This window comes from Penaeus monodon, chromosome 5, assembly GCF_015228065.2.
Source record: "Penaeus monodon isolate SGIC_2016 chromosome 5, NSTDA_Pmon_1, whole genome shotgun sequence".
NCBI classification, from domain to species: Eukaryota; Metazoa; Arthropoda; class Malacostraca; order Decapoda; family Penaeidae; genus Penaeus; species Penaeus monodon.
The window spans coordinates 11,729,747-11,742,944 of record NC_051390.1 but is presented as its reverse complement, the minus strand read 5'-3'; the positions used below and the strand labels follow the sequence as shown (position 1 = coordinate 11,742,944).

General features: G+C 35.8%; 1 protein-coding gene and 2 pseudogenes across 3 annotated transcripts in view; all 3 read left to right on the top strand.

Annotated features, from left to right (window-relative positions):
• The window catches only part of LOC119572976 (talin-2-like), a 97,264-nt gene extending 91,471 nt beyond the window's left edge, over positions 1 to 5,793 (top strand). For 2 of the 3 annotated variants that reach the window (XM_037919947.1, XM_037919948.1), the window contains exons 22-26: positions 101 to 224; positions 364 to 558; positions 1,013 to 1,171; positions 1,319 to 1,444; positions 5,678 to 5,793. In XM_037919947.1, coding sequence (XP_037775875.1) covers positions 101 to 224; positions 364 to 558; positions 1,013 to 1,171; positions 1,319 to 1,444; positions 5,678 to 5,716 — 643 coding nt within the window. In that variant the 3' untranslated portion in view covers positions 5,717 to 5,793. Of the gene's footprint in view, positions 1 to 100; positions 225 to 363; positions 559 to 1,012; positions 1,172 to 1,318; positions 1,445 to 2,615; positions 3,240 to 5,677 lie in introns of those variants that run through there. The other variant, XM_037919946.1, reaches the window with a different exon arrangement.
• Positions 5,794 to 7,728: 1,935 nt separating this feature from the next.
• On the top strand, positions 7,729 to 10,999 carry LOC119573446 (annotated as a pseudogene).
• Positions 11,000 to 11,117: 118 nt separating this feature from the next.
• Positions 11,118 to 11,939, top strand: LOC119573445 (annotated as a pseudogene).
• Positions 11,940 to 13,198: the final 1,259 nt, after the last annotated feature.

Sequence of the window (13,198 nt, the reverse complement as noted above, 5' to 3'; positions counted from 1 at the left end):
AAGTTTTTTTTACCACCTCTTTTTCATAATATATATATTGTGCTATTAACTTAGGTTCACATATTTTTAGACCTTGGCTTTAATGAGTACTTATTTTCAGTGTGCATGAGTTAGGACAGGCATGTATTGACTTGGTGAAGTCTGGAGGGTCATGCCAGGCTGCCCCACGTGATACATTCTGCCAACGTGACCTTGCTGAATCTGCTCGCCATGTTGGGGAGAAGGTATGCTTTGCAATCTTCACTTCTTAAAGGAGTATTATATTTATACACTCTGGATCCTGTTGAACACTTTTTAGATTTGAAATATATACCAAGTTGTTTATTCAAAATCAACATTAATGTTTTGTATAATTTACTTCAGGCTTCTCATGTTATGGCTGCACTTCAAGCTGGCTCTCAAGGCACCCAGGCTTGTATCAATGCTGCTTCTACAGTCTCTGGTATCATTGGTGACCTTGATACAACCATCATGTTTGCAACAGCTGGTACTCTCAATGCTGAAAAGGAAGGTGAAAATTTCTCAGACCACAGGGAATATATTCTCAAGACTGCTAAGGTAATTTTGTTTATTTATGTACTTGATTACTTTGGTCAAAAATATAATTTTGGCATTATTTGATAGAAGGGAGGCATATTATACCAAGGAAAAACTTTAGCTTTATAAGATTTGATAATATTGCTTTGGCTGAAATTTGTTTATTTTGAGCTGCACAGGGTTAGGTCTTATGGGATACATATTTTATAAATATGTCAAGTTCTTCTCCAACATGCAAGTTCCAAGAAAACCTGAAGTTCTCAAAGTACTTTATAGACTAGTATTTAGACACAGGTAGTAAAAGGTAGTGGAAGACAGAAATGCAATAGAAAATAGTCATATTTTCACTATTGCATTGAAGGAGTATTTTGCGGTGTGATATACCTTTCCTTTTGAGATTCTGTTTACCAAAAATAATATATATTATATATACAGATTTGGGTCATATATTATTTACTTATTTTTTGTAATACAGGCTCTCGTGGAAGATACAAAGACACTTGTGGCAGGAGCAGCATCCTCACAAGAACAGCTGGCTGTTGCTGCACAAAATGCTGTAACTACAATTGTGCAGTTGTCTGATGTTGTGAAGAGTGGAGCTTCCTCTCTTGGAGCAAATAATCCAGAAGCTCAGGTATAGTTTCCATTACATTTTAGCGATACAGATCCATAAACGTAAAGATGTTTACCTACCTATTGTGCCATGTGATGATACTCAACAAATTGCATATTAGATGTGAATGGAACAAACATATAGAACCCTAACATTTCCCCTTAACAGGTGATGCTGATCAATGCAGTGAAGGATGTGGCCATGGCCCTGGGTGACCTGATCCATGCCACAAAGGCAGCATCTGGCAAGTCCCTTAATGATCCTGCCATGACCACACTAAAGGAATCAGCAAAGGTAAACATCTAAATATCCTTTATTAAATATGGTAATCTGTATTGACTATAAAATGAATGCATTAATAAAAGTGCCAGACTTAATGATAACTCCAATAAACATACACTTGTATCTAATCTTTTAACAATAAGTACCGAGATCTGATAGATGGATGTATGCTCCCTGTCTGTCTGTTATATGATGATGAAATCATATTAATATGCAATATCTGGGTCAGTGATGAATAATAGTTGAAGGGTATGAATCTGATGAAACACTAAGCATACACGAGCTTAAAAAGCTGATTTCCTTTACCACATAATTTCTAAGGTATTGCTGTACATTGTATCAAGAAATGAATACTGGTGTGAAAATGCATTGACAATATTTCTTTTCTTTTTAAAAGTGGAAAGTGAATCAATAGAATTGATGAATCACAATTCAGGTTAAAGTATGTAAACCTGAAAGTCATGGTGAATAAAGCATTTGATTGAATTTTTATAATATAATACACAGAAGAATTTGTGGCTTTGAGAGTACTTCTGCCTTCTTTATGATTATCAGAAGAGACTGAGAGGAGCAATGATTTCATTATTACAAAGTCTCTCTTTTCAGTTTTGGTATTCAATACCCTTTTAATATCTAATATTTTAGCTCTTAAGAGTGACTAAAAGCCATAACTTTGGATGACACTGCATGCTACCTGGAAGGGTGGACTTATTCATGTTGTTTCTGTGGGCCTCATGACTGCTTGGGCTGAATCGCACGTTATTTGGTCTTCCCCTCGTAAATTTGCCTGCAACTAGATATACGGTCATTTCCAACCCTAACATGTCCATTACATTTTTGTTGTCTCTTTAAGGCAGAGAACCAAGATTCAAAGTACTATAATGAAAGTCCACCAGTTCCCAGTAGGATGAAGTGTTTCAGTCTATAAGGGTTGTCATTTTGTTGTCAGTATTGCTGAAAATGAAAAAGGGTGAAAGATATACATGTTCTCTATACTCTATGCCAAGACAAAAATGCAGTGGCTCTCCCCCTTCTAAAATGTTTATGAATATGATCTTTTTTTTTTTTTTTTTTTTTTTTTCCTTTCCTTTTCTTTGATATAAAGTAGAGAGCAGTGTTCAGTTCAGCTGTGGCATTTCCCAAATTCAGGGCTAAACATAAATCTGGGTTCTCTGCCGAGCAGGGTTGGTCTGACTACTATGAGTCGGATCGAGAGTGGCTCATGTCGGATCAGGAGGAGGAGTTGATCCGTCTGCTCTCCGTTGAACACATCCCCGACAATCATCATCTGACCAGTGATATTTTGATTGAGTCCACTTAACATTGAAAGGACTCTTAGATATGTCACCTTTTGTTTACCTCTGTATTCTTCATCATCTTTTCTTTTCTTTTTCTCTTGTTATGGACAAATTTGAATATCCACTGTACCCTTTAGATAGGCTCAATTGCTAGAAGAGAATCAAAAAAGAAAATAACACCTTTATGAAAATGAAGTGATATAAAAGAATATACTGAAACTTAACCTTGAAACCTAAGATTTTGGTCTAAGAATAATCCCTTGGCATATTCAGACAAATTTTGGCCATTTTCTTTTGCCTTTTGTATGTTTTTTATTGGTATATTTATTGTAGATGTTTATGAATATTAGAAATTTATATCATGATCCTCCAATTCTAACAAAAGAGTGAGTTATATTTTTCACAATAGCAGTTTTGATTGCCAAGGAAATCAGATTGGTTAGTAATCCTTTTGTTGCTCTCAGAGGATAATAATAGAGCAGTGCAAGGAATGTTCTGTGGATTGGGCATTTAAGATTTGCATTTCATTGATTTATTTAGTGTCCTTCAAATAGCTCTAAATTTTTTGAAATGTTGGTCATTGATTCATTTTCTTTTCATGTGACTTAATAGAGTAAGTTCAGAATTTCATAATATTAAACAATACATTTCATTATTGAGGAATCATGTATTGATACCAAGGATATCCTTTTTCTGTTGAGCACATCTATAGAAATGTTGCCATCCTGTGAACACTTGTTGATTAAGACATGGGCTTAGAAGATCCATGAATTAAAAGTTTTGAAGTCTAATACAGCTTCTAGGTTTTCAGTGTATGGAACTTTTTTTAGAGTGCTCAAAATTTGTAGTGCTGTGATTATAGTCATATGTCTGTACATTGTATATGAATTATTTAAAACTTGTGTTTATGTCAATAAAGGAAAAAAATCTTTTCTTTGTCAAACATTATGATACTGGAACCAGATAGTAAAAAAAACAAAAAACAAGGGTAACTTCAGAAGGACTAATAGTCTTTCATGAAAAAAAATAAGGAGTTGACACAGCTGATCACAAAAGTACACTGATTACTTGGAAGTTGATAAAGGGAAAAGAGCAATAGATTTTAATTAAAAATCACTGGTCATGATGGCAAGAGGAAGGTGAGCTCGGAAATAACAAGGTGCACACACACTAACTTCTTGTTTCTTATTTATTTATTTTATAGACGGAAGATTCACAACTCCCTCCAAGGCATTGGCCATTATTGGGACTAACCGCATGGTTTCCCAAAAGCAACTGAGTTAACATTTAGTTGTTTTTTTTACTTACATCTAACATTTTTGCTTTATTTCTGGCACGTTTATATTAACAGGTTTTGCTGTCTTTAGCTGTTTCAGTATGATGCATTTTACTTTGAAAATATGTGTTGCATATTGTATATGTGTAATGATGTATTCACACACACACCCACACAACACACACAAAACACACACACACACACACCACACACACACACACACACACACACACACACACACACACACCCCACACACACCACACACACACACTTTTCACACACACACACACACAACACACACACACACCCCACACCCCACACACACACACCACACACAACACACACACACACAACCACACACACACATTCACACAACAACACACACACACAACACACCACACACAACACACACACACACCACACACACACACACACACACACACACACACACACACACCACACACACACACCACAACACCCCACACATACACACACCCCAGCACACACACACACACACACACACACACACACACACACACACACACACACACACAAAAAGGGTATTTAGGAGCAAAAATCCCACAAGTGGTTTTTATCACCACCAAAATAAACAAGTATTCTGTTTCATTAAGGTATGTATTAGACCATTTCTTGGATTTCTCCCTGAGATGACTGATTTTACTTCTGCTTCCACTGTGAAACTAGATCATTAAGTGCATTTTTCAGAACTGGAGTGTATCATCATTAAATTTGGCATTCGTATAGTCTTTTATTGACAAGGGAAATTTATGGGGGAATAGCCATTTTCCCTTTTTTGAATTGTACTTTTTGTGTTTTTGTTTCTGTAACAAGTGATATTTGATATAGTAGATGAAATAGAGCTCAGTATTACCTATCATGTCAGACGGGAATGGAGGGGTATGTACTGTTGAATGTCTTAACTTCAGTGTTAGTTGATGATATACTTAATTTTAAAAGGTTTTTTTATTTGATAAGAGATATTCATAAAAAAATGATGCTCTTCATTTTTGTTTTTCTTCTATGTTTGGATATTTAACATTGTCTTTTGCCATCAATCAGTCTTACCAGTATTCTTGCATTTTAGTGCTGATGTCTATATGTTAAAGGGTGTACAAAACAAGTATCACATACATATTAAAACTTTACCCTGCTACATGTATGCTGCTTAGTTCAGTGATCGTAGTGCATTTCCCATGAAGTGAAAGACCCTACTAAAGAGTCAGCATTTAATGCTTGTCATGGTCATGTAAACTGTGTCCCTAATATCCAGGCTCATGTCTTGCCATCAGGGGTGATCTTGGTGGAGTGCCATGGTAATTGTGGTTTGTTTGGTGTTTTAAGATTTATGGCTTCTGGGGTAATTTTCCTGTGCCTTTTCACAGGGGAAATCAAAACCTTTAGAGACTTTTGCCTAACCCTTTTTAATATGTGTACTGTAAATAGGTCACTCTTCTTTATTTTTTTCTCTTTCAGCTTTTGAAAGACCAAAACCGAATGCTGAAATCTTTCTCATATTGATAAATTTTGCCTGTTTTGAGCAAACTCTCATGCATACATGTGAAAAATCATCCCCTTAATTTTTTACTTTTTCTTTTTATTATTATTTTTTTTTATTGATGCACATTGTAATTGAAATACTATTTTAAACAGGTCATGGGAACCAATGTGACCTCTTTGCTGAGACAGTAAAGGCAGTTGAAGATGAACACACCAGAGGAAAAAGAGCTCTGGGGGCCACAATTGAAGCCATTGCACAAGAGATCAGGGTTAGTTATTGTCTTTTTTGACTCTTCCTATTGTATGATGAAAATAGGAGATAAAGAATTGTAGATGTTGAAAACTCAGACTTACCTGTAATTCCCTTTTCTTACTAATAGAAGAGTTCATTGTGGTTCAACAGGCCTTTGATTCTGATGAGGCTCCAAAGCCCAAAGGCCACCCCAGAAGATTTGGGTGCGCTGCAAAAAGCCTATTACTTTGCAACTGCCAAGGCTGTTGGAGCGGGAAACAGCCTCAAGCAGGAAAACGTCATTGGGCTGCCAATATGGGTCGCCAAGGCTATTTCTGTTTATGCTAACAAACGTGCAAGGTAATTATTTTACATTTTTACTATTTCTTATTTAAGATTTGTTATATATAAGGTTATTATTTTTGGAAAACATGCTTAATAGTGCAAAGTTAATTATCCAGTGTTGCAACAATTTAATTTTTGATGATATCTCATTTTAAAAAAGGGTGCTGCATGGGGGGCAGAATGTGGAACTTCGCTCGAAGGTGTTGACCTCAGGACATGACTTAGCCCTCCAGTATCGTGAATTGCTGCAGATGGTCCTGCATCTTATTCACAAGCCAAGTCCCGAGGCCCCCAATGCCCTGAGCACAGTCTCTCGCAAGATTTTCTCAGTGCGTCACAGATTTGGTCTCTACATCAGAGGCTTTTAAAGGTAAGAGTAGTGATGTACCTGAATGTAAGATGGCTTGTTGAATGGCTTGTTTTGTATTAAGGCTGTCTTTTGCATAGCAGTTTATTGTTGGCTTTTTATAAATAAAGTATTCATTGGGAAGTGTGTGGTTCAGTATTTTGAATTAGAGAAATAGTCAGGGATGGATGGGTTTTAGGGGTGAAAAATGTAATGGTATATTTTGTGAATGGGTTTGTTGGTGCTTTTTTCTTTGTTTTTGTTTTCCTTTATTTATTTATTTATTTATGATTTATTTATTTATAAGTTTTCCAAGAGCTCAGGGAACAGTCATCTATGCAGATTTGGGAGTGGCTTTGATGCATGTATTTTTAAGACAATTTTCAGTTGAAAAGTGCATTATTCACTAGGAATATTTATAGTAGTAGGATGGTTTTAGACAAAGGAAAAGTGTGAAGATGTTGGTGTTTTTTGAGTTTTAAAGCGTTTTTCAGAAGGAAGTGAAATATAAAGGATGCACATATCCTGCACTATGAATGCCTAAAGGTCATCTCTTGTAAAAAGTAAAGAAAAGTTAATAAGGGCACGGCAAGAGGGCTTCCCATTCATGAAAGCAGGTAATAGAAGCATAATACAGGTTTATTGCACCCCACATACCCTTCCAAGTGCACCCCTTACCATGTCCCCCTACAGCCCACTTCAAATGGCACGAGGGTCGGCGTGAGTCCGCCCAGTGGTGAGTGAAGCGCACAAGTAGCCGTGATATTTTCCCAGTTGTAGACGAGCATGATGCAGGTCCGATCCGTGTCTCCGGGCTCGGTGTAGCAGTTTCGTTTTAAACCCAAAATCTTGTATATGATAGTGCCTCTGTTTTGAGGAAGTTTTGCATATCACAGTTTCTGTATCATTCAAAATGCTTGCATTGTCAGTTCTCTCTGGAATGGTTATGCCATGGATATTGATTGCCTGAAAAATTCATTTCACAAAATGCTATCTTTCCAATTCTTTTAGTCTGGTGATGAGCATCTTTCGTGTCCAGATGTATCTCTGAGCTTGGTAGTGGGTTGAAGGCTGTGTAGTGGCTTTGTTGTCCAAGTTATCACTGTTGAACCATTTCTGTGTGTACTAGAATTTTAAAATCATGTTCTGGTTCAATTTTGATGCTTTCTTTTCATGAGTAAATTTCAGGAACAGGCATGGAGGATAAGTACAGGTGAATTTTCTGTGTAAATACTGTTATTCATTATGCATCCTCCTTTCTTAAGGGTACACATATTCAGTATGCAGAGTGCTCATGTTGTAAAATATATTTTTATAAGGGATTCTCTTATAGAAATAGAAATGGCAAGAATCCAACTGCTGAATTATATGAATATTGACTTCTTCATGATAATGATGGTAGAATTTTCAAAGTTAAATGACAAATATTCTATATCTTATGGCCACTTAGGGTAGAAGCCTGGTGCTCCTGTTTAAGTAGATAGAATAAAGCTAATGTTCTTTCTTAATCTCTTGTTTTTTAAAGGGAAAATTTAAAAACACGATATAGTTAAGGATATTGTTAGTATATAAAGTTGAAGTCCAATCTTCTTACGGGATTACCTGTTATTAAGAAAATATATTAGTAGATTATTCTTCTAGGAAAGAAAAGTTATCCATGGCAGTATGTATAAATCCCCCCTCCCCCCCAGATATATCTTCTGTTTTATTAAACAGTTTTTTTTTCAAAAGGGACAACAGACAAACTGAAGAGAATATTTCTCAGCTCTTAAATCTTAAACTAGGATTGAAAACAAGAAATGTTCATGGTTACTGGAGTCTTGTCTCATTTCATGATGTAACAAAAAAAATCCCTAGAAAAAATCACAATGAGCTTCAGAAAAAATCATTATTTTCCCTTTTTTTATTTTCAAGTCTTTACTGCCAAGTTTCAGAAGTTGTTTCTGAAAAATTAATGGCTCTTCCCATGCTCTCAGGTCATGACTGGGAAGATCCTGATGATCCAACTGTTATTGCTGAGAATGAAATCATTTGGGGCTGCCAATTCCATTGATGCTGCTGCTCGGAAGCTGATGGCCCTAAGGCCTCGCCGCACCGAGACAAAGGTACCGTATGAATATGCTGCTCTTGTTTATTATTAACTTTTTTCTTATTTATTTATTTATTGTTTAAGGGATGATGGTGTATTTTTTATTATAGGCTTACCTATTATATGTTTGAAGATACTATTATAATCAGTGATTGATTGGGTGTAATATATGTGTATATATACATTTGTGAAAAAAAAATCATACCAGTGTTCTATATTGTGTAATAAGTTGATAGTAGCATAGTATAGGGGACTAGATGTAAGATTTAGCTGAAGATTATTAACCCTTTGCCGACGGGGTGGGATGTACGCACATGCCATGGCATGGCTGACTATCTGCCGGGGGCAGTACGTATGTATGGACTGCCATGAGTTTTTTTTGTTAACAATCACTGCAAAATATTTTTTTTCTGCCAATGAAAGTGTGATTAAGTTTTTTTTCACCTTTCTCATTTTTACTATACAAAAAAAAAAAAAAAAAAAAAAAATTGAAATCCATGATGCCACACACTGCTTATTTTATTCAGACTATAGAGCGAATAATGATCAACTATGGAGTCTATATAACAACAAAATATCCTTCAGTCCTGATTTATCAGGAAATATGGCAAGTAGAGACTTTAGAAAAAATGATAACTGAAAATACAACATATGCTCGAGTATTATGAAGAAACGGCAAGGGATGCTGGTATTTGGCATGAGGGGTCGTGCATGCTAGGGCGATATGAATACTACCCGTCGGAAAGGGTTAAAATGAGTTAAGTTTACTATTAGTAAAATTTTAAAATAAAAAAACTCCCATATTACTCATAAGCATATAACTTATGAGTTTTACTTTTTAGGATAATTATGGTGTTTATAGAACAGAAAAATGTTAACCTAAAAATGTGGGTAACATGTATATAATGCATATACAGATTATTAACACAATTCAGGTGTATGAAGTGTATTTGAAAAACCAAATTTGGAGGGAGGTTGTTTTGGGTGTATATTTTGGAAAGCCCTTTGGGGAACAAGACAACTGCCGGGAGGCTGAAGACTCTCTTGACAAGAATGCAGCCAGTGCAGCAAGCAAGTCATTGTTGCTTTGAGATATGTTTGTATTCTTGGTTGTTGATTGGCCTCGACTAAGAATCAAACATATTATCACAGCTCAATGAAGTATCGTCCAGAAGAACCCACGAAAACGTGATAAATACTACCAAGGAAATGTCAACTTGATACAAGAAATTAGACTATGAGGAAAATGATAGATTACCATATACAGAACTCAGTTGAATTTGGTTTTGCCTTTAGATTTTAGAATTTTGTGTGTTCAATTTCATTATACTTTACTTATCGTGTTATATCTACTGTACTTTGTATATTCATTGATATTATACTGGTTGTAGGTATTCATGGACTGCTTTCTTATTATATAATGATCAGGTGTTTTTTAAAAATCAGCATTAAAAGTTCTAATATCAGTATAATTTATCTAATGCTTAATATATTAATTATTTCAGGAAATTTGATGAATCTATGAACTTTGATGAAATAAATCTTGGAGGCCTGTAAATCAATTGCAGCGCCACAGGGGGCTCTCGAAAAGGCTGCTTTTTTCAGCACAACGTGAGCTTGTTGATTCCGGAAGAGTTAGGCGTCGTCCCACAGTCACTTCTGATGATGGGCAGTGGTCTGAGGGATTGGTTTCTGCTGCTCGCTTGGGGCCGCAGCCACGCTTTCTCTGTGTGAAGCTGCTAATGCACTAGTCCAAGGACAAGCTAGTGAGAGAAGCTGATCTCAGCTGCAAAGCAAGTGGCTGGCTCAACTGTCAGTTGCTTGTAGCATGTAAAGTAAAGGCTGATCCAGACTCAAATGCCAAACCCAAACGTTTGCAGGCTGCAGGAAAAGCAGTTAAGCGAGCCACAGACAACTTGGTAAAAGGGGCACAGCAGGCCATTGAACATGAAGAAGAGTTCACTGTAGTTGTCAAAATCGCTTGTTGGTGGGATGGCCAGGAGATTGATGCCCGAGAACAGGTCCTGAAAGTAGAGAGAGAAAATTGCAGAGGCCAGAGCCAAGTTATTAAACTATCCGTCGTCAGAAGTATGGAAAGGATGGCAATGAATCAGGGGCTTTCAGATACTGATTTGGGTTCTCTCTGGGTAAGTCCTTTTCATGAATTGAAATATCCTTTGTACTAAATGCATGCATGTTGATAGATGGATATATCATAACTTGTTAATCCTATTTTTCATTGAAGTTTATTATGATGACATTCTTCTTTAATTTGAGGTAGTACTTTGAAAACTCTTTTTTTTTATAAGAATTCAAGATTATTTTTGATTTGTGTATATATGGTTTAGTAGAACTACACATTTTTTAAACTGGTCTTAGAAAAGTTTTGTGAAAAGATTTATAGGTAAAATGGAAGCCAGGTTACCATTGTTGCTGAAATTTATATCTAGTGGGAATATATGAGGTATGAATTATACTTTCATAATTTTTTTATTATTTTATTCATATGCCTCTTCTTTCAGTACGATTCCTCCCATGAAAATTCTGGTGTCATCACTACCACTCGTGCTGTAAAAGTTACATGCAAGTATCCGGATCCCCACAAACAGGTCCCCAAAACCCTCTCCACACCACATCTTTCCCACCCGAGCCCCATCCGCAGCCATCTTACTTCACACCAACATCTCAGTCTTTAAAACCACCCACATTTCCAGTCAAATGGAGGATCAAGCTGATAATTCATTCAACTGTCTGGAGCAGCGATGGTGGTGCAGAGTTTGATGATGGACCTACATTCAAGGAAGCCCTTAGAGCATTCCAGAACAAAGGAACTGGTTCAGCTAGCTCCTCTGCCAATACCCCCTTGAACAGATCCAGCAAATTCCCCTCAGAGTGCCCAGCAGATTCTGTCAAGCTCAAATCAGCGTATTGAGCGCACCATGCACATGACCAGCTCAAACAGAAGCTATCATGTAGAGGAGAGCTGAAAACAAGATACCAAATGCATTTACTGTGTTTGGTGTTAGGTAGATCTTCCCAGCCTGGTTAGGATTGCATTTCTTACATTATTGTCTCTGAAGAAAACTATTTGTGTAGACAGACATTAAATTTACTGAATATTATATACAGCATGTATACAGGTGCAGTAATTTGAGTTCATTGTCAGGGTTCATGTCGCTTCACCCATGTGCTTTTATGTCTGCGTGCAGTTAGGTAAGAATTTTAAGTCCTGAACTACAGGTGCCTTTAAAAGTCCATCCACAGGCATCCACTCTTGGATGTATGGAGGAAACGGACTCCAGCCTTATCACATAATATTATCCAGTTTCAATTTATAATTTTTTAAGGTTATTGTATTTCTCCCATTGCTTTAAATCAAACTAGATAGTATTATGGGGAAATACAACTGAAAGATAATGCTTTTTTGATTATAATTAATTATTTGAATCCTATATTTAGATAAGTAATCCTTTTAATAACAGATAACCAAATAATAAAATGTTAAATTGGAATGTTCTTTAAAAGTTTAAACCATTCAGCCTAGAATGTTTCACAACTTATCCCATAGATGTAAAGAATAACAGCTGACATGCTTACATTTTGGTTACTGAATTACCATTTGGTGCTAAAAAAATTTCTTATATTAGTCACATAAAACATATCATGATGTACAGTTGTAATGTATGCTATTGTAATGTAGTTTTAGTACAAAGAGGGTAATAAGAGGGAGGGGGAATCTTATGAAATAGAAGATTTATGGTTATTTATTGTTTATTAACATGATAGAGCTTCTTAAATGTCATGTAATCAATATTACTTATGCTTTTAGAATTTGTAAGGGGAAGTTGCAGTGATTGATATCTCTTCTTTTTAAGGCATGAAAAATATGTATACTTACATGTATACTTACATTCCTCCCTCTCTCTGTGCATGCCACCACCTTGTTCTTGCGAGCCACTCCAGTAAATCCGTCGCAAAAGAAACAGTGCCTAGGGTCAGAAGGCCCTTGTGTCTTACCGTCTAACATGTAAAATATAAAAAAAGTGTGTATGCAAGTCCTGCTTTTAAAAAAACCTTAAAAATCTTATAGTTTATCTTTTTTTTTTTTTTTTTTTTTTTTTTTTTGATTGGCTGCATTTGGTTTTATTTTGTCCTCAAAAAAGAATATGTATCCTTAATTCTGTGCTTTTAAATCCTTCTCAAAAGACCTTGAAGTCTTCCCATTACACTGTGCTTAGAGTTGGGTTGAATATGAAGTAGACCTCAAAGCACTCCAGAACTTGAACTTAACATATTTTAACCTTTAACATGTTATGTACTGCCTTCTCTATATTTGCCAATACTCAGAGATTGAAACTATTTCCTACCTTTAAAATTATATTTATATATTTGCTTGATATATAACCTTGAATTTTGGAAGATCTAGAAAAATTTCTTTATATCTGTTTGATGGACTCTGATGGAATATTAAGGTATCTTTCTCATCATAAAGTACTGTCAACTCCACGACTACGCAGTGACCAGGATACAAACATGCACAGTGGATGATTTTTTCAGATTCTAAAATAAAATTACATTAACTGTAGAGGCATTTTCACTTATTAAACCCAAGAAGGTAAACAACATAGTATAAAAATATCATACTTAGTACTTCAGAATATC